Raw genomic sequence first — 27963 nt, forward strand, 5'->3', positions numbered from 1 at the left:
CGGGGGAATAAAAACATCATCAAGTGTACAGCACATGACTCGTATTTCCCTGTATACTACTTCAATAAATGTATAACAAACACATGGAAATAAAGATGTCACGGCAGATCTAAAGTCCAACAGGCGTAGCTTCCCAAAACGTCTTTAAATGTACAGATCACATTTGGTGTAAGGCTGCACAAACGAATAACAATAAGGCTGATAATAAAGCAAAGCATTATCATTCTTAGTTCTCAATATGGGACACAGAGGGGAAAAAGGGGCACAAATTATATAAGTACATTTAAAATGAAAGATTTCTAACTTTCCCCAAGCGGGTACACTGGTGAAAAGTCATATATGACCCTTGCCTTATGAAGTAACCAAGCACTTTATATTGAAGACTGCAAATTGCAGAGGCAAACTTGCTTGGCATGGGAGCATGATAGTGGTATGAGAAAGTAGCTTGGAGACATGATGACAGAGGACAAAGGAGGGCAAGGACTATGAGTTAATTTAAAACAAGTGTATCATTGTCAGCTTTTCCGATAGCTTGTTTTAGTTTGGCTTTATGGTGTGAGTTGCATTTGGAAGTGAGAAATATTGTATTTACAGTAAAGCAGCATTTGCTGGCTAAGCATTATCTATATTACTGATGGATCATACCATGAGTGCCGAAAAAGGCAGATCCCACATATCACCACGTTCTTCCAGACAATCTGTATTTATTTTGGTACTGTCTATTATAAGGCTCAACATCAGCTATTTTAAAGCTGCTTGGTACAAGTTTCTCAGTGTTACCGTTCCCTATTGTATATGTCCATATGATTAACAGAATCATTAAGCACATTGTGAAATTCTAGCTGAATTCTAACACAATAAATAAAAGTATAGCTGCCCTCCCAAGTTGTTTTGATTAGAGCATTTTGCAAGATGAGGAAACCCACTGATGGTTTTCCACTGATACACTTTTTAATGCATGATTTCTACATGACGGATATATCACATTACTAGTAGTATCATCTTGCAAAGAAATCATTTGATCTCAATTAGTTTAATGGGATATGCATTTAGAGCTTCTTAAACTCTGAAGTGCTTTTTATAATGATTAACTGTGAACAAATTATAGGGCTGAACTGTAGTTCTGCAAATAGTGATGTGTGCTGTTTTGGCAAAAAGCTAAAAATACTCTTATACTGCTTTTCTGTCTTAACCATTACATTATACTATGCAATTACTTCTGGGACATTAAAAGACAATGACTGTGATCATTAATATTTAATTCACCTCTAATTTGTACTTTTTGTGTCTAGCCCATTCTTTCCGAATACAGTATATACACATGGGAAGAACATTATCCGCACCTGAGCAGAGTAACATTGGAACTTTTAGTCTGGCAGACTAACTTAGATTCCACGGCTACCATGTGAAAGTAGTCTTATTAACATAAACCAAAATAATGAAGCCAAATAACATTTCCTTTTAAAGCTGTGATGTTTCAAAATGCATTTGCACATCCAAACTGACTTTATGCAGGGGCTTGGCATCTGAGAGATGACTTGGAAGCAAAGAAAAACTCCCGGCAGTGCTTCGGCAACTTCTTCATAGATAACAAGGAGAGGAGGTTTTCCATCCATCAAAAACACAAAAGTGATCGTGTTTTAGTCTTTTCCTAACCTTTCTCCTATCTATCCCCACCACCCAATTAAATGAAAAAAAATGTCCCACGTATTCTGTGCCTACATGATTAAAGTAATTAGCATTCTTTCCAAGCTGTCAATTGACACCTCTTCTCTTTGTGCTTTTGAACTCCAATTTTAGATGAAGATATTTTGAATACTATAATGCTTGTTGAATACAGTACCAGTCAAAAGTCTGGACATGCCAACTCCTATAAAGGTATTTCTTTATTTTTGGTCTTTTCCATATTGTAGTATAATAGTGAAGACATCAAAACAATGAAATAACACAGCGACTTTTGTAGGAACCAGAAGATACATTTATATCTTAGACTCTTCAAAGACACCAGCTTTGCCTTGATGACAGCTGTGCACACTCTTGACATTCTGTCAACCAGCTTCATATAGTTGTCACTTGGTTTTTCCAAGGTGTTCCCAAAGATGCTGAGCACATGTTGGCTACCTCTCCTTCACTTTGCAGTCCCACTCAACCCAAACTAAACTCAAACCGGAACCTGTACAGCATTCCAGCAATTCAGTGGAGGGAAGGCTTTGCTCAAACTTAGATGCAAAATGTGGAAATGGGATGTTTTCCTCTAGCCCGTCTGCCTCCATTATTTTAGGCAGAAGCATCGTTGGAAACATTAATGTTTCCAATGCTAAAACTCTGTGTTGTCCTGGGGCTAGACTGAGTGAAATGCCATGATCCCAAATGTTCTGCGCAACAAAATTCACAAAATCGGTTCTACTGTCATTCATGAGGGTATATACCTATACCGTTAGTAGGTTATGGGATTCATTGTTTCTACAGACTCCCACCATTTCACAACCGGTTACAGAATTATTGCAAATGGTTGGGAGTATCTATCATAGACAATTTTAATACTTTCTGGAAGCAATGTTCATTATACGTATAAGGCAGATGGTATCCATTCAAATCATCCGGGTACCAGGATTTTCTTTCAACACAACAAGGCAACCATAAGGAAATGAATGGCCAAACCAACCTCAGCTAAATTAACAACTTTACCATGCAGGGCTATTAATCTACCTATGCCTAGGGCTGGCCCTAGGCATAAGTGGCATAAGCAACTGCTTAGGGCCCCTGACCGCCAGGGGGCCCCAGACTGCCAGTAAGCCCCAGACAACTAGGGGAGAGGGGGCCCCCAAATAAAATTTTGCTTAGGGCTCCCAGAAAGCTTGGGCCGGCACTGCCCATGCCTTAGATAAGGAGGGATTATGCAAATTATTTAAATTCATTTTGTACAAATAATTAAGTCAACTCAATCTATGGTATCAATAGTGTTATAGCTCACTATCATATTACTACATGCTTTCATAAAGAAAGGTATTGTAAGTAGTAATCTTGTCCCCAAAGTGACTCACACAAATAGCTTAAGACATACAGTATAAACTCCTGTAGAAATCCGGTCGGTATATGTTGAAAATCCCCATATATTCAAAGACTGTAAGAGTCTTTGGTTTTTACACCTAAACGTACCAAGTGTATAGTCAAATGACAATAAGATACTGGTTCCTCAATCTAATCCTGACTTATTTATTTTCCTAAGAATACAAAAGATGCAGATATTGCTCTTGATTGGTGTATTTAATGGGTGTATTTAATGTATTTAGAGCAGACAGGTTTACAAAAATCACCTTTCAGTCTTTCTTCTTAAATATATATGTTTTCATAAGGAATAGCTACCCTTAAGTATTACATTAGGAAAGATTTGTAATATTACAGTTGTTGTATGTTGTATATCGCTCACCATATGCCAAGAAAGGTATGATAAATCACCTAATGTATCAACTAGTCACATTCAAATCAAGTTAATTGATAATCATTAGTGATTTTCATCTAGACTGTTATTACAGGAAGCAGATTTAGGAGATCTCTGTTGGCCTAAATTTAAAACAGATAATCACCTAACCAACACAGCCACATTTTTGTGAACACTGCAGGAACTTTGACTTCCTCTGTTTTTGTCTGTTTACTGAAAAAGAGGTCCTTGATTCAATGCCAGTCATAGACACTAAGAAAACCATAGGGGCTTATATGCTAGATCCAGGAGTATTGGTTAGTGCTACTCCAATTATCTCTGGTGCACTAATGCATAAATGTAACATTAATTTCAGGGGTTATTCCTAAAGTCTGGAAAACCCCTAATGTGCTCCCACTAAGTAAGTGCAGGGACATTAGTGTCCTTGATAATTATCGTGCAATCTCTAAACCGCCACTCCGTGCTGAAGTCCTGGAGCCACTGGCAAATAAACATTTATGTTCCTTTTAATCAGAAAACAGCATTTTGAATAAAGATCTTGTTTTAGACCTGGGCACAGTACTATCACAGCAACTACACTGGTTGAAAATGATATTGTCAAAGCCTTAGATGAGAAATTAAGCTCTGTTTTTTGACCTGTTGAAGATGTTTGATACAGTAGATCACTCAATGTTATTGAAAATGCTGTCTAAATTAGGCCTGGCCAAGACCCTTTGTTTTCAAAAGTTACCTTAGTGACAAAAGGCTAATGTACAGTGGGGAGAACAAGTATTTGATACACTGCTGATTTTGCAGGTTTTCCTACTTACAAAGCATGTAGAGGTCTGTCATTTTTATCATAGGTACACTTCAACTGTGTGAGATGGAATCTTAAACAAAAATCCAGAAAATCACATTGTATGATTTTTAAATAATTAATTTGCATTTTATTGCATGACATAAGTATTTGATAACCTACCAACCAGTAAGAATTCCGTCTCTCACAGACCTGTTAGTTTTTCTTTAAGAAGCCCTCCTGTTCTCCACTCATTACCTGGATTAACTGCACCTGTTTGAACACGTTACCTGTATAAAAGTTGTTACCTGTCCACACACTCAATCAAACAGACTCCAACCTATCCACAATGGCCAAGACCAGAGAGCTGTGTAAGGACATCAGGGATAAAATTGTAGACCTGCACAAAGCTGGGATGGGCTACAGGACAATAGGCAAGCAGCTTGGTGAGAAGGAAACAACTGTTGGTGCAATTATTAGAAAATGGAAGAAGTTCAACATGACGGTCAATCTCCCTCGGTCTGGGGCTCCATGCAAGATCTCACCTTGTGCGGCATCAATGATCATGAGGCAGGTGAGGGATCAGCCCGGAACTACAGGGCAGGACCTGGTCAATGACCTGAAGAGAGCTGGGACCACAGTCTCAAAGAAAACCATTAGTAACACACTACGCCGTCATGGATTAAAATCCTGCAGCAAACGCAAGGTCCCCCTGCTCAAGCCAGCGCATGTCAAGGCCCATCTGAAGTTTGCCAATGACCATCTGGATGATCCAGAGGAGGAATGGGAGACGGTCATGTGGTCTGATGAGACAAAAATAGAGCTTTTTGGTCTAAACTCCACACGCCGTGTTTGGAGGAAGAAGAAGGATGAGTACAACCCAAAGAACACCATACCAACCATGAAGCATGGAGGTGGAAACATAATTCTTTGGGGATGCTTTTCTGCAAAGGGGACAGGACGACTGCACCGTGTTGAGGGGAGGATGGATGGGGCCATGTATCGTGAGATATTGGCCAACAACCTCCTTCCCTCAGTAAGAGCATGGAAGATGGGTCGTGGTTGGGTCTTCCAGCATGACAACGACCCGAAACACACAGCCAGGGCAACTAAGGAGTGTCTTCGTAAGAAGCATCTCAAGGTCCTGGAGTGGCCTAGGCATTCTCCAGACCTGAACCCAAAAGAAAATCTTTGGAGGGAGCTGAAAGTCCGTATCTGGAGTAGGTCTGTATGGAGGAATGGGCCAAAATCCCTGATGCAGTGTCTGCAACCCTGGTCAAGAACTACAGGAAACGTATGATCTCTGGGTTTTGTACCAAATGTTAAGTTCTGCTTTTCTGATGTATCAAATACTTATGTCATGTAATAAAATGCAAATTAATTATTTAAAAATACAATGTGATTTTCTGGATTTTTTATTTAGATTCCGTCACTCACAGTTGAAGAGTACCTATGATAAAAATTACAGACTTCTACATGCTTTGTAAGTGGGAAAACCTGCAAAATCGGCAGTGTATCAAATACTTGTTCTCCCCACTGTAGCTGCTGGAAATAAATCTATGTTTCTTGTACTCTACACAGTTCAAATTTAGGTCTTATATTAGTCCCTCTATATATTAATGAAATATATAACAAACTTAATTTTTATGCTGACATCACAGTACAATATGCTACGTTCCCCTCTCCTGAACAAGCTGTTGCATACATTCAGTCAGATATTTTTAGGTAGGTACTAAATGCAAATAAAAGTATGTACATGTTATTTCCTATGTCACAGAAGCTCAATCTTTTGATGACCCTAAAATTACTACCTCTAAATTATTTTATAGAACATGTTGCTTCTTACAAGTATTTACAAGGATTTGGCTAGATTAAACTGAGATTCAAAATGATTTAGTGACTTGGTGAAATAGCAAGAAATTTTAATTGGTTTCTTTCATAGAAATAAATCATGTATGTAACGTCCGAATAGAAAATATAATATGCAAGTTAGTTTTATTTTGCTATTAGATTATGGTGATATACTGTATATGCAAGCCTCAGATTCTGTACCCAAATCTCTGGATGCAGTCTATTATTCAGTTTTGCATTTTATCATTGGTGCAACTTTTCAACTGCATCTTGCAGTTGATGGAGATTTGTGGGATGCACATCCAGGGCACAAAGCTCCCGTTCCACCACATCCCAAAGATGCTCTATTGGGTTGAGATCTGGTGACTGTGGGGGCCATTTCAGGACAGTGAACTCATTGTCATGTTCAAGAAACCAATTTGAAATGATTCGAGCTTTGTGACATTGTGCATTATCCTGCTGGAAGCAGCCGTCAGAGGATGGGTCCATGGTGGTCATAAAGGGATGGACATGGTCAGAAACAATGCTCAGGTAGGCCGTGGCATTTAAACAATGACCAATTGGCAATAAGGGGCCTAAAGTGTGCCAAGAAAACATCCCCCACACCATTACACCACCAGCCTGCACAGTGGTAACAAGGCATGATGGATCCATGTTCTCATTATGTTTACGCCAAATTCTGACTCTACCATCTGAATGTCTCAACAGAAATCAAGACTCATCAGACCAGGCAACATTCTTCCCGTCTTCAACTGTCCAATTTTGGTGAGCTCGTGCAAATTGTAGCCTCTCTTTCCTATTTGTAGTGGAGATGAGTGGTACCCGGTGGGGTCTTCTGCTGTTGTAGCCCATCCGCCTCAAGGTTGTGCGTGTTGTGGCTTCACAAATGCTTTGCTGCATACCTCGGTTGTAACGAGTGGTTATATAAGTCAAAGTTGTTCTTCTATCAGCTTGAATCAGTTGGCCCATTCTCCTCTGACCTCTAGCATCAACAAGGCATTTTCGCCCATAGGACTGCCGCATACTGGATGTTTTTCCCTTTTCACACCATTCTTTGTAAACCCTAGAAATGGTTGTGTGTGAAAATCCCAGTAACAGCAGATTGTGAAATACTCAGACCGGCCCATCTGGCACCAACAACCATGCCACGCTCAAAATTGCTTAAATCACCTTTCTTTCCCATTCTGACATTCAGTTTGGAGTTCAGGAGATTGTCTTGACCAGGACCACACCCCTAAATGCATTGAAGCAACTGCCATGTGATTGGTTGATTAGATAATTGCATTAATGAGAAATTGAACAGGTGTTCCTAATAATCCTTCAGGTGAGTGTATATATATATATTATATTTACTTTTTAATTGTCAAATGTGATTGTTTTCCTTAATGTATGTTTTATTTAATCGACAGTCTCACCAGCAAAGCACCCCCACACCATCACACCTCCTCATTCATGCATCACAGGGGGAACCACACATGCAGAGATCATCAGACTAAAGGACAGTTTTTCATCGGCCTAATGTCCATTTCTTGGATTTCTTGGCCCAAGCAATTGTCTTCTTGTGGTACTTCAGTAGTGGTTTCTTTGCAGCAATTCAACCATGAAGGCCTGATTTTCTTTGCAGTAATTCAATCATGAAGGCATGATTCAAGCATGTTTCTTCCCCCAAAAGTTGATGTTCAAAAATCTGTTACTTGAACTCACTGAAGCATTTATTTGGGCTGCAATCTGAGGTGCAGTTAACTGAACATTTCTGGAGCAGGTAACTCTAAAAAACCTATCCTCTGCAGAAGAACTTCGGTTTTATCATAGCGCTTGATGGTTTTTGAGACTGCACTTGAAGAAACATTCTAGATTTAAACGTTCTAGATTGACTAACCTTGAGTCTTCAAGTAAAGACGGATTGTCATTTTCCTTTGCTTATTTGAGCTGTTCTTGTCATAAAATGGACTACTACAGTACAGACATGATGATCTTCTGTATACCAAACCCACCATGCCACAACACAAACGATTAGCCAAAATGCATTCAGAAAGAAATTCAGCAAATTAACTTTTAGCAAGCATTCCTGCAAGCACAAGTGAAATACATTCCAGGTGACTAACCCATGAAGTTGGCTCAGAAAATGCAAAGTGCACAAAGCTATAATCAAACAAAGGGTGGCAACTTTGAAGACTGGACTATATAAAATGTATTATGATATTTTGAATTGGCTGCTACATAATCTGCTGTGTTATTTCATAGTTTTGATGTCAGCACTATTATTGTACAGTGTGGAAAATAGTAAAACCAAAGTAATACCCATGAATTAGTAGGTGTGACCTAACTTTTGACAGGTACTGTGTAGTCAGTTGAGATGGGTTCTCTTGTCAAAGCAGGATTACTGTTTAGAACCTATGTTAGCCTGTGTGTTTTACTCTATAAAAAGTCCCACTTTCTATGCACATCCCGATGCCCTATTTCCTCCAGTCATATATGGAAAAACTTGAAAGAACAAAACACAACATGACATTTGAGACCTACGGTGTTGGTCCCCAAAGAGACACACAGAGCTGTGGAATAACCTTGAGTTAACTGAGGGAGTACAGCACAGGAAGTGTGCGCGCACACACACACACACACACACACACACACACACACACACACACACGTTTGTCAGCGCCACAGGGACCCTAGAGGACTATAAATATCCCAGAATGCTGTCTGCCTGAGCCACAGCGACCGTTGGTTCAGCATCTCAAAAGGTTGAGCTCCCTGTCAAACCCTCCTTTCCTTACAGATTTCAAAACATGGGGTACATTTGGAGAGATAAGCCATATGGTGTAAACTTGTATTTAATACATCCAACGGATCCCACAGTCTTAAAAATCGACAGGGTATGCCGACCCTTGTGACTACGCCAGCAATAATAGTCAAACACAGGGTTGTACTAGACTAAATAAGCATCCGGGTCCCTCATAAAAAAGCATATAGAAGCCCCCCGCATATAGAAGCCCCCCGAAACAGTCAGTGGAGAGGAAAGCATTTGAAATGGCAACCCATTTGACAATTAGTGATCTACACGAAGTGCCTTGAAGCTGAGTGCCTAGGGTTGGATTTGGAACAAAGCTTTTAGGGTATGGATGTCACGGGCAGTTGAGGAGGTAAGGAGCAGCCTTGGCGCCACAAGGAGTTCAACAGCACCTTGGGACTGACTCAGAGCCAGCTAAACCTGGCACACATGGACGCGCGGAGACAGACACACATACACAAAGAAAGACAGAGAGAAAGACACACAGGCAGGCAGAAACACAGACAGGCAGGCACACACACCCACACACACAGGAACACACACACAGACAGACACATAGCCAGGTGCACACACACAGACAGACACACAGCCAGACACTTCCTCCAGCCTCATTCATCACAGCCTCACAGGAACCATATCCAGAGAAATTAATAACATATTCATAATAAACCTCACTAACTTAGGAGGCATTCTATTTGGATGGGCTGTAAACAGCTCCATTTCAAATGTAACCTATTTTGGTTTTATACTTATTAAACAATATAATATGTATTTAATATAATATTCAAGCATCTCTTAGTCCCAATCTAACAATAAAGATAGGATCTTTTTTTTTTTCATTTTTAGTCAAAGTGTTTTGATTAGACAAATTGAATAGGTCTCTCAACCAATGGCGAAACAAACAAACAAAATAATTCTCCCTTAATCGTAATTCACTTCACCAAACAAAACGTTTTAGTTATGCGGAATGAAGACACTCCCACTGTCCCACTCCATGGCCTGTTGTTCTGCCAGCCTCTGACTGAGCAGTAGATTGACACTCACCACAAAACATTGAAAATCCCTGGAGCATAAAATGTTCATCTGCATTTTGCTTATTAAAAGTGTCCATAATCGACATAATCGCAACAGTGCACCGCAATGCATCTGACTCCTACTTAAATCGCTTTCAATTTCACGCATTGCACCCATCTTTCGATATTGAATAATTCCCATAATCGCAGCGGGGAAATGTAATTCTCATCTCCATCCTCTCAAAACTACACGTAATGAAGATTGAAACGAGAGGGGGGCCAGGCAAAGGTGTGTGCTTTGTCAGCTGTCTGACCGATGAACAGACAGGCAGTCACTGCCCACAGTGAGTGAGTTCTCCCAATGCCTCATGCCTCCTCAGCATTATACAAGACATTATACAAATAACACTATTAATAAAGTAGCCCACCTGCTAATTACCAATTACCAAGAGACAAACATAGCTAATGGAAAGCTGAGAGATCAGATTAATAACAGTCTAAAACACTTAAGGGCGTTTTCCGGAACAACACGTTAGCCCTGGTCCTGAATTTAAAAGCATGTTTGATTAAGGTTTCACAATAAAAGTGTTTCTCAGAGGGCCACTTAAGTTGAGAGGTGATCCGAGGCCCTCTTTTGTAGCTCTAAACTAACCACGACCACATAGGTTCAAGCTGACCGGGCCGGTAGTTGACGTTTGCCTGGGAAACAGGTAGTGGCTTTTGCAAATTACAAAGAACTCAGCATAATCTGTGCCATTTGGTCAGTCCACATCCATAGTTGAAATGTTGCCAGGAATAAATTCATGAATTCATCGGTCAGTCCACCCGCCCTCTCTAAAACACAGCTGGTGAACACAGCAAACAACCAGTGTGCTTCACTGAACTCGTATCTACGTTACGCGTGTTCCCGTGCGTGCTGTTGCTAGGCATCACCAGCGTCGAGGAACGTGGTGTCTAGCGGCCAGCCTTCATTATGCCTCTCCGGCCATGGCCTGTGACCTGCTCCTTGACCTCGCTGGCTGAGAGGCTGAAAGTGGCTAAAGCCCTCCCTAACCCGCTGTGGCTCCCGGGGTGAGCTGCGACCGGGACGCTCCATCACGGCTCCCCACGGGTCAGGAGCAATAATGACACAGGTCAGGGTCAGCGGAATGACCAGGTCCAGGGGAGTACATTTGGCTTGGTATGCACGATGGCCCACAACGCCGTGACACGTGATGAGGAGCGTTGTGGAGAGAGGGAGTGCGCAGTCAATGTCAGACAGACTAAACAAAACAGCTAAAGAGACAGGTTTCGCTGTTCGGTGTTAGCTGATTCTCTTTCTAAAGTAGCTCTCTAGATTGATGGAAGAGGTGACATTACAGACAGAATTACACCTAGCGGCCTGTTCACTAGGTAAACCATTCAGTTGCCTGAAGATCGGAAAGGGAGGCCGCGCCATGCTGACGCGATGACATCACAGGGTTACAGCAGATTGCACGGCGGTACATTCAAGTCAACACTGTTGCGCCAGTTTTCGACTGTTTGGGATCTGCCTGTTAGCATTCTCAATTCCCCTTTGACCTCTGTCAATCAACAAGATGACTTTGCCAACAGGGCTGTTACTGGCTTGATGTTTTTTGTTTGTCACCCTGGACAGCACATCAAGGCTGAAGGTAAACTGTTCACAGGACTGCTACACTAACATGCACTCAAAACTCTACACATCTCCCTGTACGTCAACACAATATTCACCGCTCATATCCCATTATCTTATATGATCACAACCCATTGGATATATTCTAGGTCAACTTTGCATTCCGTATTCTGCCTTTGTAGGTCATCTATAAGTAGCATAGAGTAAATTAGTATTTTACTGTTTTTTTCCCCAGTGGTCCTTTTATGTTTTATTAGACAACAGTGTGTGGAAGCAAATAGTTTTCTTTGCCAAAAGAAGGTTGGGTTGGTATTGAACTCATGCCGTAGCAGTGGATGTGCACATGAGGCAGCGGTGAAATTCTATGTTTGTTGTAACAGCCCGATTAAAGCGTATTCTGATTCAAAAGTGCATGAAGAGACCTACACTGCTCAAAGTTGCTTAGATACATTGTTTTGCACATTGTAAATTCATTAGAAAAGTAAAGGAATGCCTCACGGTCTGTCCACCTGCTGTCAGCATGAGCCATCCATTTTTGTCACCAGACTGGTGTGCCTGGCTACTGAGTAAATCTGCCACACAGTCGAGTAGTAGAAGTGCTTTCCTTAATCAGCGGAGGGCCAAAACCCCTGAGGAGGCATTCAGTGGAGCACCGAACCCTGTGCTTTTGAGACAGAGGGCAAACGTTTGAACGCAGGCTTAACGGAGACAGGCAGCTAAAGCAACAAGGAAGACGGACTGACAGAGCAACTACGGCGACGGTCATACCGGGATCATCCAGTTGGCCAGGTCTCCCGTCTTCGACACCTGCATGGCTCCCAGCATCGTCAGGTTGACGTGACCGCTGCAGAAACAAGACAAACAATCACCGTCTCCATCCGTCAATCAATCGGCTGACACGTCAGTCAGCCAATCATCAACGGGTTAATGCGGCCAATGGAGGGAACGACGTGGGGGCTGTTCCGTACGACTGAACATGCTATTAAACCATTGTAATTAAGTCCAGGTGGGAGGGGAAGGGAGGGTTTTAATCTATAACTCTGGGTAAATGGGACAGCTGGCGAGTCAGACAGGTGGCAGCCTATTATAACAGCCACGTTCTCTTCGCCTTCACCTCACCTCAGACATGACAAGGAGATGCTGTGCCAACTAAACTACAGACACACACACAATGACAGGCCAATGTCACCCATTTAAAAAAAAAAAAAAACTCCCCCCCCCTTGTGTTTGTGTGTATGGGTGTGTGGCAGCTCGCGTCTCAGCTGTCCCAGAAATCAATACGAACCCAGATAATATTGCCGTTGCCGGGCTGCATGAACAACAACGCTTAATGCAAGAGCTAATGTACAGGGCTTGCAAATCAGGCTTGACCCGGACCATTTCATGGTTCCACAGCAGTTCTGTCGAGTTCAGCGGATATGTAACTTATAGGCACCGTAATCTCCAGTCACATCGACAGAGAAAACAGTGTACGTGTCTGGGCCTCTGCTTTCATTCACTAAGACTTCATGAGGTTCACAGTCATTATGCTTCATGGCATCCACCTGTGTCAATAATGGTCCCACCAAAATGACTGATGAGGAGTGCCCTGCTAGCCACTACCGTTCTGCTGTAATGTACAAACCACACAACAAACCCTTCCTTTTACCCTGGGGACCAAAGACCTGGGATCTGCAAATGATCTGCAGGTTAGCTCGACATTTTCATAACCCATTAGTGACTGCAGATTAAACAGAGCGCCGAGCTAAAATAACATCTGTTGCAACTACAAATAGAACCTATGTTAGCCTGTGTGTTTTACTCTTTCCATATACTGATTATTTTCTGACAATAACTAAGCCAAATTATGCCTACCTTGATGATATCTTAGATTCAAAAAAGTATTTTAATGAATTTGCCAGCCACATCATCAATAAAAGTGATATGATATGCAGGAACGTGGAATGGACCACTTAAATGTCATTACCAAACCATGCTCATCTGTTTCTTTACTTGTCTTTAAATGTGAAATTATTTTTCTCCAGTCTCCAACACATCAATTTCCAATCAAGTGTCTTAAAAAAAAACATCCCCATAGGCCTGAAAATATAAAGATTTACTACTGAGCCTTAATACGCTGTTCTATATGTATATAATCTCTCTTCGCAAACACGATATTTGAAATACAATATCTTTAAATAGCATAATATTATTATAACACAACTGCCCGTTGGGCCAGTTTCAGGGACACAGGTTACAGTGGCTCTCATATGTACTCACCTCCCTGGACTTTTGAATTAATGAGGAGTATCTGCAACTGATCAACACAAAAAAGGTCCAGAATTTCTGAATTAATTACAAATATAAAACAGAAAATAGCTGACTGCAGATGTATTTACCCAAATTGCTATGACACAGCTGAATGAACAGTGTTGCAAGCAACTGTAATATTGCTTGCAACACAGGACATTTAGGGCATTAGTCAGGGAGGCCACCAATAAGACTATAGTAACTCTAAAGGAGTTAGTCTTTCATGGCTAAGCTGTGACATACAGTGCACACATGTGCATCACAAAATTAGTGCTATGTTTGGCAGAAGCCTCACACCGCGCATCACTCTTAGAACACCATCCCTACCATGAGGCATGGGGGTGGCAGCATCATGCTATCGGGATGCTTCGTAAGGGCCAGGAAAGCTTGGGGGAAGATCAATCTTCCAGCAAGACAAAGACCCCAAACAAACAGCCAAAGCCACACTGGAGTGTCTTAAAAATAAAAAGATCAAATTTCTGGAGTCAAAGGCCAGACCTCAATAACATTTTGCATTTGTGCAAAGAGTTGAAAATCGCTGTTTAACAAAGGTCCCCATCAAACCTGACAGAGCGTGAGGAATTTTGCAAAGGAAAAGGGGCAGAAATTGCTGTGTCCAAACATGAAAAGCTGGTAGAGACTTAAAAGGTGCCTTGCTGACCTAAAAGGTGCCTGTACCAACTATTGACTGAAGAGAGGGAATATTTATGCATCAATTATTTTCTGTTTTGTATTTGTAATTCATTTAGAACAATTTGAAAAGTTTATTTTTCCCTTTCACATTATGGACTTTTTTTTGTGTTGTTTCCAAAAAAATAAACTGTGAATCAGCCCCATGTTGTCACTTAATAAAATGGGGTCCAGGGGGGTAAAGGGGTGGCCAATGTTGGTTGCAAATTAAATCAGCACCTTTAAGTTTTAGTACGAGCTTGTTGCAATATTACTGATCGCATGAGAAATGCAATGACAAATGGGATAGTCAATAAGCTGCACAGTCCTTACCCTCTGATCATGGCAAACGATTCATCACTTGAGAAGTATGAAGCCCCAGGAAGCACAGTCACTGTTTCTTTACCTGCACACAGATCTATACTTTAAAATCTCACATATACATAAATGTAGAGGTATAAATGTAGAGGTTATGGATCCATCTTCAACCATATATGTTGACATAGAAATTCATCATTAAAAAATTTACAGGTAAAGCTAGATGGAGGCCCTGAATCAGGTGATCAAAAATGCTAAATTCAAAATAAAGTCTGCTACATACAGTAGGTCCCTCTCCTAAGAGGTAACTCATAAAGTCAGCTAAGATGTATTTTCTGCAACTTCAAATGATATTGATATGGGCATGGTCTGGCCCAAATGCATATAATGTAAATCCCACACAAATGTTTGTATTGTAGCAAAATCTGGTAAACACGTTGCAAACACTGTGGAAACTGAACATATACAAGCAAATTCATATTGACCACACAGCGGTGATAAATCCAACATCCAACTTCAACATGTTTATATCTCGATTTGTTCCAGTCAGAGGTGAAATTTGGCACACATGGTTAGGAGCCTGAGTCTGGTTCAACCAACAGAGACAAAAATTGCACCATTTTGACAAAAATTAGGTAAAGTAAATGTGTTGTCATTACGATCTGGCCTTGACTACTACACTGTAAGGCCGGGGAGGGTTGTGTTTCATGTACTGAGAAAGTTTTTACTGCTGCCTTTTTTGTTTCTGTTTGTTAATCCGTGTGTGCAGGGCTTCATCACATACCAGCGTTGATGAGGTCAGCATCCACTTCATCTTCTGTGGGGTAAGGGCCCTACACAGAGAACACACATTCACCACCCAATGTCATCACGTCTCTAAGTGCCACATGCTCATTCAAAGGAGAGGAGGGCTACTGACAATGCATATCAACCGGCATACAAGTGAGGCATTAGTATAACACAATTGAAGTGAACATCTTTGTTAGACTGGCTGCCTTTGTTAACAAAATAATAAACATATTGCTGCAAAGACAGTTTGCATTAGGAATTTAGCCCCAACAGCTGTTGTCAAAGACGTTATAAGAGGAACTCAAATGAAGGTCTTACCAATCCCAGAATCCCATTCTCACTCTGCAGGTGGACAGTGATGTGAGGCTGGATGAAGTTGCTGGCAAGCATGGGGATGCCGATACCCAGGTTAGCTGAGGGTTCATATTAAAGACCAGGCACTCTAAATTAGGATTCATATTAAAGACCAGCCACTCTGAATAAGGGTTCATTTTAAAAACCAGGCACTCTGAATTATGATTCATATTAAAGATAAGGCACTCTGAATTAGGATGGCAAAACTACCAGTAATTTACAGAAGTTTTGTGAATCTTCAGTAACTATCTTTAATATTATAACTTAATGTAATGCTAAAATTTTATTATACTTAATATTCATGTATAAATGTGTATGAGGTTCTAGAGAAAAGGGAAACATTTACAAAAAAAAAGGTATCTAATCAGCACACATCATTCTGGAACTATTCATTTTTTTGGGCCATTGCCACAAGTTTAATGCCAAAACACTGACACCAAATACCTTAAAAGACATTGAAAAAAAATGTGTACAAAAAATACATCTAGAATATTCATGCTAATACCCAAATGGTATTCCCTCAGATAATGTTTTTCCTTTTAAGTAATTATATTTATTTATTAAATAATCTTAATTAATACATTTTATACAGTGCAGTCAATAAGTGACAGACACACACACACACAGGTTTATTTGTTTTGGCTCTGTACTCAAACACTGGATTTGAAATGAAATAATGGCAAAAAGTGCAGACTGAAAGCATTAATATTTACATCCATAAAGCAAGTGGTGGTTCCAGCTTTTTTTATACAAAGTTCCACATTTTAGGGGTCCAAACTGTTTTAAAGTCATCATATTAATTGGTTTAATGACAGCCTAGATATCACCAGATGCTAGGTATCTTCCCCGGTGATGGTCGTTTAGGCTTGTATAGCAGCCATTTTCAGTTCCTATTTATTTTATGGCCTTTTTGCCGTGCGGTCAGGTTTCTGCAAGTGAAACAACTTACTTCCTGGAGAGTGCTCCTGATCGGTTTGGATCTATTATGGTGAACATTCTTTGGTCATCCACTGAGGTGAGGTTTTCCTTGGTCTAGTAGGTCAATTGCCATTGCCAAGTTAACCAGTGCTTGCTTTCTTCTGTACCATATAGTTGATATTATGTGTCAGATTGATTTATTCTGATTTATCTGCATCAAGGCCATCTTGGCTCGCACTGACACTTCTTTGGTCCCTGTGATGTCAGACATCAGCACCTGACTCCAAATAAAAATGCAAAGCCTAGAACCAAGACTAGACACTGACATTTCTCCCGTGCATGCACTAATGATGTAAACAAACATATCTAACTAATAAGAAAAGCTGTGAAACCAGTTGTCCAAATACTGTTAGTACCTATAAATGGCCGAGATATGCACAAATTGTGTTATTATTTCTAAATGGTTCCTCTGATATGGATGAAAACTACCTCAAATAAAAGCTGACAGTCTGTTTTTAATCCCATTATCAATTGCATCATTTCTAATTCAGCAAGCTGGAGTATAAATCCAAAACAAAAAACACTTGTGAAACTGTCCAAACATTTATGGGCTCCACTGTATGTCTAAAGGTCACATAGAGGGTCATAAATAATTACAGATGCCTGAAGTACCAAATAGGGCCACTAATCTGTGTGAATAGATATTGTAGATTACATAAAGTCCTTGATGGATTTTACGTTGATCTGTACTAGTAAAGTTATAAAGTTTTCTGTTATCTTCCTTTCCTTTGCAACCCTTCTCTGAATACATTACAGTTCCCAGATATCCTTCTCATTCTGCACTACCAAAGCCAAAACCCGGGGTAGCTGGTTTGGATATTGTGCCAAAGAATACATATTTCCCAACTCGCACAAAAATAGGGTTTAATTTGAACTTTGTACCCTTTCAATAAGAATACACCTTTCAGTAAAATTTTCAAGGATACCATACATCCCATCCTCAAACTCCAATGCTGCCCGGCGAATGATCCTCTCACGTACAATGTCTGCTTCTTTCTTTGGTTTCGGCTTTTCTGCTTGGGCCTTCTGCACTGTGCGTTTCTGGAAAATGAATAAACAGAAAAATGCCATGAAAGAAATAGACAAACAGACAGATAGAGCGACAGAGAGAGGTATGAAGTACAGATGTAATATGATATCTTTGAACTACAATGCGCAGTGCTGTCTTCAACCATATGTCCACTAGCCTCTAGTTGCATGCCGACACAAATGAGATACTGAAAAAGTAATCTTTAAGTGGGTTAGAAATGATTCCTTAAATACTAGAAATTAAGTTTGAAGGATTCTAGATATTGTAATTTTTCCCAGATTCCAGGAAAATTCTAACTGGAAAATACACTGAACCAAATTATAAACGCAACACTTTTGTTTTTGCCCCCATTTATCATGAGCTGAACTCAAAGATCTAAGACTCTCTCTCTATGTACACAAAAGGCCTATTTCTCTCAAAAATGTTTCACAAATCTGTCTAAATCTGTTTGTGAGCACTTCTCCTTTGCAGATATAATCCATCCACCTCACAGGTGTGGCATATCAAGATGCTGATTAGACAGCAAGATTATTGTACAGGTGTGCCTTAGCCTCGCCACAATAAAAGGCCACTCCAAAATGTGCAGTTCCATCACACAGCACAATACCACAGATGTCGCAATTTTTGAGGGAGTGTGCAATTGGCATGCTGACTGCAGGAACGTCCACCAGAGCTGTTGCCCGTGAATTGAATGTTCATTTCTCTACCATAAGCCATCTCCAAAGGCGTTTCATAGAATTTGACAGTACATCCAACCGATATGCCACACCTGTGAGGTGGATGGATTATATCTGCAAAGGAGAAGTGCTGACTAACACAGATTTAGACAGATTTGTGAACAATATTTGAGAGAAATAGGCCTTTTGTGTACTTAGAGAAAGTCTTAGATTTTTGACTTCAGATCATTATAAATGGGGGCAAAAACAAAAGTGCGCGTTTATAATTTTGAAAAATCTGGGAATTTTGGTAAAGGTACCTGAACTCCAAGAATGAACCAACTAAGATATTAGGAGTCCCACCTCTATTCTTTTTTCATAGCTGCCTCCTTTAACGATTCTGTTGACGTAGATACTGGGAATGTGGATATCCTCTTCAGCAAACGTTCCAACATCCACCACCTCTTCCACCTACAGACAGACAGACACAGTCATAAGAAGCACAAACTTCATGTTGGTCCATCAATGATCTTAGGGGGGTTAACTGAAGCCACAATCCTAAGACTCCATTCTCTGCCATGGAATCCATTTATCTTCACAAAACCCAGCATTCATGGAGTTGTTTTCATGTACTTATTTTTGGCAGATAGAAGTGCGCCTTTAAACCTTCCATCTGTTAATAGAGAGCATGAACCTCAGTTCAGATCCACCACAGAGGCTTTCTCAAAGCCTCCCCTGGGCCTACAAGGCTTTACAGAGGTTGAATCCACCGGAAAGGTCCTGATCCTGGAGTCAGAGGTCAGATCTCAATGTTCTATCTCAAGCTCTATCTCAATGTTCTTCGACTGAGAAATGAAAAATCATCAGCATCACATTAATCCATTAATGTTAACCATCTTTGAATTACACAAGGCTGAGCTGAACACATCTGCTGGGTCTGTGATGCTATGACTACTAATAACTACTACCAAAGATGATTGCTAATGTTCATTTAAAAGCTTTGAAACAAACCGGTTAGGTGGTTACTAAGCAACATTTTCAAAACGCTTCCTGCTATATGAATTTAATTCTTGTCAGAGTGAGTCCTGACTCAGATATTTGTCTGGTGTTATTAAAAGAGACATTTGTGGTAATAGGCATTGACTGCGAAAAAGAAAGTGCGGTTAACATGACGCGGTAAAAAGGAAAGTATATAATCAGTGATTAGAGTTTATTTGTAAGGGAAAGAGTTAAATAATTTCGCTAACTGACACAAGCTGCAACATTTTGTTGGTTGTGTCAGTCACAAATGTTAGCCAATGTCACCTAGCAGTCTCTGAAGGTGTGATGTAAATGTTGTTTGGGATTTAAACTGCCAGTGGACTGACTCTGCAACCTACCCCGAAATAATATTTACACCTTTAGCTGGATCCCATTGTTGGGCGGCCCTTGGTACCATCCTCCGGGGCTTTGTTTGTTCTACCCTGACTGTTTAAGAGCAGTGTAAGATAACAACCCCAATGCTTTCCACTGCAGTCAAACCTTACTAAGCTTTAGAGAGAGACAGAGTGGGAGAGAGACGGAAACAGAGATAATTCTAGAAAGAAAGAGAATCTCATGGACTATTTCCGGGGTAACAAGCCTTTGTAATTTAATGCCGAAATCCTTCCTCCCCAAAGGTTCAGAGGGAGAGAGTGTGTGTGTGGGATGGGGGGTGGGGACAAAGAGAGGAGATATGTTCAAATGGCTACAGGACAACAGGTGTGAGAGCATAATTCGCACTCCCTACACCCTTCACTCGGATGTAACGGAAAGGGGTGTCATATGTTTATTCTATTCACAGGAGGGGGAGAGACAGACATTCACAGAGAATCTCAAGTCCTCCTTATCTCCTCTCCCTCAGCACTACACAATGACTGACAGAGACCAGCCAATAGGAGAGAACCAAAGGGATCCAATCTGAGTGTTGTCATGGATACAAGGACTTTGGTGGTGAGCTGGGCGGTGCAGGCCAGTAAAGTGATTGAGGCGAAGCTCTCCAGTCCTCTCCGGGTTAAGTTAAATCTCTGATAGTGCAGAGCGAAAGGGGAGATGGGGCCAAAGGAGGGGGGAGAGATTGACGATTTGCTAGATGATTTAGCCTGCCACACAAAAATATGTACATTTGGGTGCAAAGGTTTGCATACACCTTAGTTTTGGGATGAAAAGTATAAAAATGAACCTCTATCATACAATTTATAAACTGAAAAAAATAGTTATTTGTATTTAAATGTGTTTCTTCATCGACAGTGGGTAACAACAATGTCTTGATACAACAACAGTCACGTCAAAGGCAGAATGGAAAATTGGAAGCTCAAAAGTTTGCATCTCCTTTGACTTTGCCTAATTGATGAGTGGAACAAGGTGTGTTAAAATAGGATTGCAATTAAGGTCTGCCATTGGGCAAATCTACTGGAGCAGGTTTGTGCCCTCCAGGCATAAAAAGTATAAGGCTAATTTTCAAGCAGTTTGCCTTGAGTAATCAAGAAGGTGCAATGGGATCAGGAAAACAGCTTTCAGAAGACCAGAAACAGAAGATAATAACCTTTCAAAAATCTGTAGAATCTGCAAGAATCCATATCAAACATCAGGATGCCTGCAAAAGTGGAATAAAAGTTCACATCTCCACAATGTTTGTCTAGGTGACATGAACAAGGTATTGAAAAACCGAGAGGGTGTTTTGGAAAAGTACAACTTCAGTTACGCCTAGTGAATATGATATTATGGTACATGCATTATTAACATTATATCAATATTACATTTTTCAATATCACTGTTATCGTCAATAACGGTATATCGCCACACCCCTATTCCAGACACAAGGCCACATGCTTGGAATACGCCAAAGAACATGTCAATAAACCCTTTCAGATTTGGAACAAGATTATGTGGTCTGATAAAACAAAAGTTAAATTATTTGGACATGATCATCAAAGGTATGTGTGGCGACAAGAAAACGGCCTAAGAGGGAATGAATACCAGTCCCACACTCAACAATGGTGGTGGCTCTGATCAGGCACAGGTGCCTAGGAGAAGGTGGAGGGTCGATTGGATGCAGAGAAATCTCAACAGACAAGCCTCTTCTCACCACCAAGCTAAAAATAAGGTGTGGATGGACCCTGCAATAAGACAATGATCCGAAACATAAAGCAAAATCTACAGAGAAATGGTTTAACAAGAACAAAGTTAAGGTGTTGCCATGGCCCTCCCAGTCTTCAGACTTGAATAGAGAATCTCTGTAGTGATCTGAAGAAGGCAGTGCATGACGAAATATATATAGTTCGAAAATATATGTCATTAAGAATGGGCGAAAATTACAACTGAGAATCCAAAGGCTTCTCAGAGCGTACCCAAAGAGGTTGGAGGAAGTTATCAAGGCAAAGGGCCGGGAGAACATACTAGCTATTAACAGTGCAACCAAAAAAGGGGAGCAAATTTTAAAAGGACATTATTTTGAATACTTCCCCCATTTAAAAAAATAAATAAATGTGTTACTTGTAATAATGAGAGGATCAATAAGCCATTTAAGTCACATTAAATGGCTTATTGATTAAATGCATTGCTTTGTTTGATTATTTTTTACTTTTCATAACAGGGGGATACAAACTTTTGCACTCAACTGTACACATGCACACTCGCGCACACACACACACACACACACCACGCACACGAACACAGTCCAGCTGCTTTGCCTCTCGGGGCCGTCTTGACGAGTGTCATCTAGAGTAGTCATTAGCAGCTAGGGGACCAACAGCAACAGCTCTCAACTGTTTGTTTTCTTGGAGAAGCTCTCACAGTTAGCAATAGTAATGAGATTAAAAACAAGACTTTAAGCCTGGAGATAACAATGTCTAGGGTTGACAACACTGCTGGCACCAACACATTGCTTCACTGATCGAGTATATGAAAAATTAAATGGATGCTTTAGAGCAGGTTGTTATTTGGCCTCAGTGAGGAGATGGGGCTGACTGACTTAGCACTATAATCCCCGGTCCCAACCCGCTCTAAACCTCTCATCTCTGCCCATGCACTGATGAATGCTAAACAGAGGTTCTGACTCCATCATTAACGTAGTGCATTAACATCCTAATAGAAATATCAGGAAAGCTTGTCAAGATTAATGGCGGACTAGGCTATCTGAAATAATCTGCAGCTTAATCGAATAAACAGTCCCGCGACTCTGACGCCTTAAAAGGGGGATGTCGATGGCAGTGATATTGAATATGGTGATGAAGACAGTTGTGGTGTAAATGTTCATGGTAATGATGGGGAGGATTATGGTAATGATGAATATGTTGGTGGTGATGTTATTACGGTTATGATGATGGTAGTGATGTCAGTGGTGGCAGTGATGATGATGGTGGTCATTATAATGATTATAATGGTAACGATAACGGTGATGATGGTAGTGATGTTGATGATTGTGGTGATGGTAACGAGGGCGATGGTGATGATGGTTATGATGATGATGATGATAACTGGTAGCGATGATGTCGGTTGTAATGGTGGTGGTGGTGATAAGTCATACCACCATCATATTTCTATCTCCTGCTTCCCTCCACACATTGGCGCACGCGTCGTGTCCCCAGCCCGGTGGACTCTGTTTGACCAGGCCCTGGCAGCGTTATAAACAAACTCCTCCAATTGAATTATTATGTGTGTATAAAAGGCCCAGTGTAGCTTTGATCTGATGTGTGTGTGTGTGTGAGCACACAGCCAGGTTCAGGAACGATCCACAGCAGAAGAGTACAGAGTTGGAATAAATCAAAAGACAATAAACACCGGTACAAGCTCATACACGCACAGACGCGCCACCCATGGACACATATGCACATATTGATTGATATTCCTGTGTCTGTAATAGCATTTTTACTGCAGTGAGAGCAAGAAAAGGCTTGAAGTGAGCTGGCAAGGAGACAGAGAATAAAAGACCCCCAGGGAAACACACAACCCTTTTGGGTCACTGTTATTTTATTTTAGAACTCCAAACCCCTTCAGGACCTATTAATATCAAACTGATGGGTGCACACCATAATGAAAAAGTGTGTGGGGGAGGGTGTGTGTGTTTGGTTTTGTTTTCCCGACACCGCATTAACCTTCTTCAGTTTCAGTTGTATAATAAGATGGAATCATCAAGTGAAGGAATAACTCACTGATCTGATCAATGGAAATGCATGAGACGGGAGTATGACACGCGCACACACTCACGCCATTAGGCCCAGTGTCAGAACCACCGAGGTGCACAAACTATCGTGACCCCTCCCTGTCCCGCCTGCAACTGCGATGACACCGTTTGCGTTCCACATTGACGTGCCAGTCTTTTAGCAGGCGCTCTTATCCGGAGTGACTTCAATTTGGCGTGTTCATCTGAAGATGGCCCGGTGGGAGTCCGCCACGCACACGCTCTTTGTTCCGGTGACATTCACGCAAATCGCTCTGATCGTCTCACCTGAAAGAGCTCGGGCTCAGGCTTCTCCGAACTTCTGTTACACACCGATAAGCCAATCAAAAGCAATGGTCGTGCCAAACCAGGATACTGCCTCAGTTACACACCAGATTTTAAATCTGCATTTTCCGCTTAGAGGGGAAAGAGAGGAGTGACAGAGAGTGAGGGAGGAGGAGGAATAAAGAGGGAAAGAGAGGAGTGACAGAGAGTGAGGGAGGAGGAGGAATAAAGAGGGAAAGAGAGGAGTGACAGAGAGTGAGGGAGGAGGAGGAATAAAGAGGGAAAGAGAGGAGTGACAGAGAGTGAGGGAGGAGGAGGAATAAAGAGGGGAAAGAGAGAGGAAAGTGAAAGAGATGGAGTGTGTGTGTGTGTGTGTGTGAGTTTGTGTGTTGAGGCATGTCGGGATGTTGGGGATTGTCTGACTGTAGACGACAGAGCATAAGGGTGACAGTGATACCACACTCTCATTAACTTATTTATAGCCACACTAGTTATCAGTGTGTGCGTGTGTGTGTGTGTAGAATTATTTTGCCACTGTCGGGGCTCAGGCTTGATTCCCGAAACAGACGAATATTGACACCCCAAGCGATCTGTTCCAAACAAGCTTCCTTGGTTGCAAGGCTTCTCCTTTGGTATCTTCGTTTTAGTGAGACGATTGGCTGGTACTCTATGCGGCACTATCTTGATTGGCCTACTGGAAAGACATAATGGAGTGGAATAAGAAACTGTGCACAAATGGAGACAGGATTCAGGAATCAAAACAACACCGGACCATAAGGCCTGGGTCTATGACGGCAATGACCTCAACCTACCACAACAAGTCAATCTATATTAAAACAAACCAGTTCCAATCAAAACCGCTTCACTATGTCCCCAATTTCTCTACTCAACCCTGAATAAATAAATAAATGTATATTACATTGCAGTTAATAGATCATTTTGGTGTTTCTTTGGATTATACTGGTTTGATTCAGCAAATAGAATAAACACACAACATCCTAGACACTAATAATTCCTTATGGTCCTTTTGTCTTTCTACAGCAGACATAAGGTGTGCAATATGCTTGGAAAACATTACACCTATTTGCATTAAAACACAAGAATTGTGTTGCAATAGTAGGTTGATATTACCTAGTGAGGGCCTTGGTAACTCTCTGTCCAACTCGGCTTTATTCTCTATATGTTGCAGAAGATCTGAATGACTCTGTCCAACTGGGCCTTATTTTGCAGAAGATCTTAATGACTCTGTCCAACTGGGCCTTATGTTGCAGAAGATCTGAATGACTCTGTCCAACTGGGCCTTATGTTGCAGAAGATCTGAATGACTCTGTCCAACTGGGCCTTATGTTGCAGAAGATCTGAATGACTCTATTCAACTGGGCCTTATGTTGCAGAAGATCTGAATGACTCTGTCCAACTGGGCCTTATGTTGCAGAAGATCTGAATGACTCTGTCCAACAAGGGCTAGCCTTCGCTCCGCATGTGCATTAATTATGTGGTCCTCCCTTGGACCACTTTTGATAGGTACTGGCCACTGCAGACCTGGAACACTCTACAAGGGCTGCAGAGATGCTCTGACCCAGTTGTCTAGCCATCACAATTTGGCCCTTGTCAAAGACGATCAGATCCTTATTCTTCCCCATTTTTCCTGCTTCTAACACATCAACTTTGAGGACAGAATGTTCACTTGCTTATATATATATATCCCACCCACTGCTGAGATTATCAGTGTTATTCACTTCACCTACACACATTATACACACACATACTGAGCATGTATAAGAAATACATGTTGTTGTATTGTTATTTTTAACTTTCTTGGTTAAGGCACCCACAGAGAGTGGAGTCACAGTCTGGACAAATCTGATTGAAGTGCCTTGCGAAAGGGCACGTTCATCCTGTTGACTGAGGAATTTAGACCTAGCAGTCTTTTGGTTACTGGAACAGTGACTAGGCTACCTGCAGCCCAAACCTGTAGCCTAGTAGGTGAGTTGTGAGATGGATGCCGGCGGGTAACACAAAAATGCCCCCACACAGACACAAAAACGCTCACGCTGACACCCACCATACAAGTCTGCTTTTATGCATATGTGCCCACTGTTATTACCGCAATTTACAGTGATTCTTGCAAAGCCTGCAATTATTTTCTGACTGCTCTGGAGAAGATTTACCACAGGAAGGAAAGAGGTGCAAAGTCACCGCAAGGTAAGCTTTCTTGTCAGATTTTGTCTCACTTTGTTGTCCCGCTCTCTCACACAGTAAGACTGAAGGAGGAGCAGCTACTGGTTCTCAATATGGATGCCAGCTCAACGTGTCTGCAAAGGGAACTTTGCGTGGCCATGTCAATGTCAATTAAACAAGATGTGTAGCAGTGAAATAGAAGCCTGTAATATATAAAAAATTATTCCTCCTACTGTTTTGACTATTGCAGGAATGATGTTGGAAAGTGCTGAATATATTTTCGTTTTTTTTTTAAACTGAAAAGGTTTACAATTCTCATCTCCATCATACATCTACCCACAATGGTCTTACAATGTAGGGGTTTAGATTTGCACAAAACAGACACACACCGCTCACCCATAAAAAGAGTTTCACTTATTACCATTCAGGGGTCACCAAGCCTTTACCCTGAAAGCACACATTCCCTGCAGGTATTTTCGCCTAAAGTGCTGCAGAGGGATCCTCTACAAAGCAAGGCACTTACAAAAGCAGTATTGATGGCCATGAACAGTTAACATGTTGGACAGGTGCCAAAGGAGTAGCGTTCAAAAAATGCTAAATGGGGTAAATTATATCATTGCCAATCTTACCGGTCTCTGAGCCTAATCATTTGTGGTAGTGGTTTCAATTCATTAATTTTTACAAAGCTAATTAAGCCAACTTCAGGCTTGGGAGAACGTTAATAATGTCTTCCAGTGAATAATGACACACCATGGGCCTTCAGACACAACCAAAGTGGAACTTCACCCGAACAGGATTTTCCAACAAACTATCCCTTTAAGGTAAACAGGGATTAGAACCGTGACCTTTTTAAAGTTAGCATTTTGAAACACTTGTGCCACCACCTAGCCTATCAATGTCATTTTCTAAATACCAGATCTCTATGGCAAAACGTAGCATAAGTCAAAATCAGACTAGTGGTTTTTACACGCACAGAAAGAGACCGATGGACAACCTACGGGGGCGGCAGTTAGCCTAGCGTTTACCTTACCGGTAATCCAGAGGTCATAAAACAAAATCCCTGAGTCAGCAAGGGGAAACTCTGCTGTACTGTCCCTGAGCAACGCAGTTAACCCCAAGTACCCCCCAGGCGTTCATTGTGGCAGCTCCCCGCACCTCATCAAGTCTTAGGGGTTGGGTTAAATGAGGAAGTCCAATCTGGGTTGGACCTTGTGTGCAAACTGACAGAAATTCCCTTTCCCTGATTTCACCATGGGGGACAATAATCCCCAACATTCTTGAAGGAAGCAGCTCTTTTCTACTTAAGAGACCTCTCATTTCAAAGCAATTAAATCAGACAAATAGCTGAATAGGCTTGATTGTGTATTCAAGGTTCACTAAAAAGGAAAAGGTAAGTGGTCCTCTTTGTTAAAGTAACTGGCTAGTATTTCCTATCATCACTGACAATTTGAGTGAAATCGTTTTTCTTCCCATTTTTTCTTATGAAGTATTAACAACAAGCTTTTCTGTGTTGGAATGGTCTGGACATGTGTTGGTCATAAAAAATATGAACACAAATAGACCAATGATTGGGAGGCTCATCCTTCCCTAGAACAGTGATTGGCCAGCTAATCTTCTTCAGCAGTTTGACATCCAATTATGTAGTCAATTTCTTTAGATACACAATTGAGGTGGGGTTTTTCAATATATCTTTTTCTCTCAGATGTATGCTCTAGCCACACAAATGAGTG

General features: G+C 41.2%; 1 protein-coding gene across 2 annotated transcripts in view; it reads right to left on the minus strand.

Moving 5' to 3' along the window:
* Positions 1-27963, minus strand: part of oxct1a (3-oxoacid CoA transferase 1a) — a 68857-nt gene that overhangs the window by 16959 nt on the left and 23935 nt on the right. Inside the window, exons 8-13 of one of the 2 annotated variants that reach the window (XM_010892448.5) lie at positions 18952-19059; positions 17829-17943; positions 15889-15983; positions 15566-15614; positions 14797-14869; positions 12274-12349 (exon numbers count right to left, since the gene is read on the minus strand). In XM_010892448.5, coding sequence (XP_010890750.1) covers positions 12274-12349; positions 14797-14869; positions 15566-15614; positions 15889-15983; positions 17829-17943; positions 18952-19059 — 516 coding nt within the window. Of the gene's footprint in view, positions 1-12273; positions 12350-13710; positions 13802-14796; positions 14870-15565; positions 15615-15888; positions 15984-17828; positions 17944-18951; positions 19060-27963 lie in introns of those variants that run through there. The other variant, XM_020052599.3, reaches the window with a different exon arrangement.

This window comes from Esox lucius, chromosome 13 (assembly GCF_011004845.1).
Source record: "Esox lucius isolate fEsoLuc1 chromosome 13, fEsoLuc1.pri, whole genome shotgun sequence".
NCBI classification, from domain to species: domain Eukaryota; kingdom Metazoa; phylum Chordata; class Actinopteri; order Esociformes; family Esocidae; genus Esox; species Esox lucius.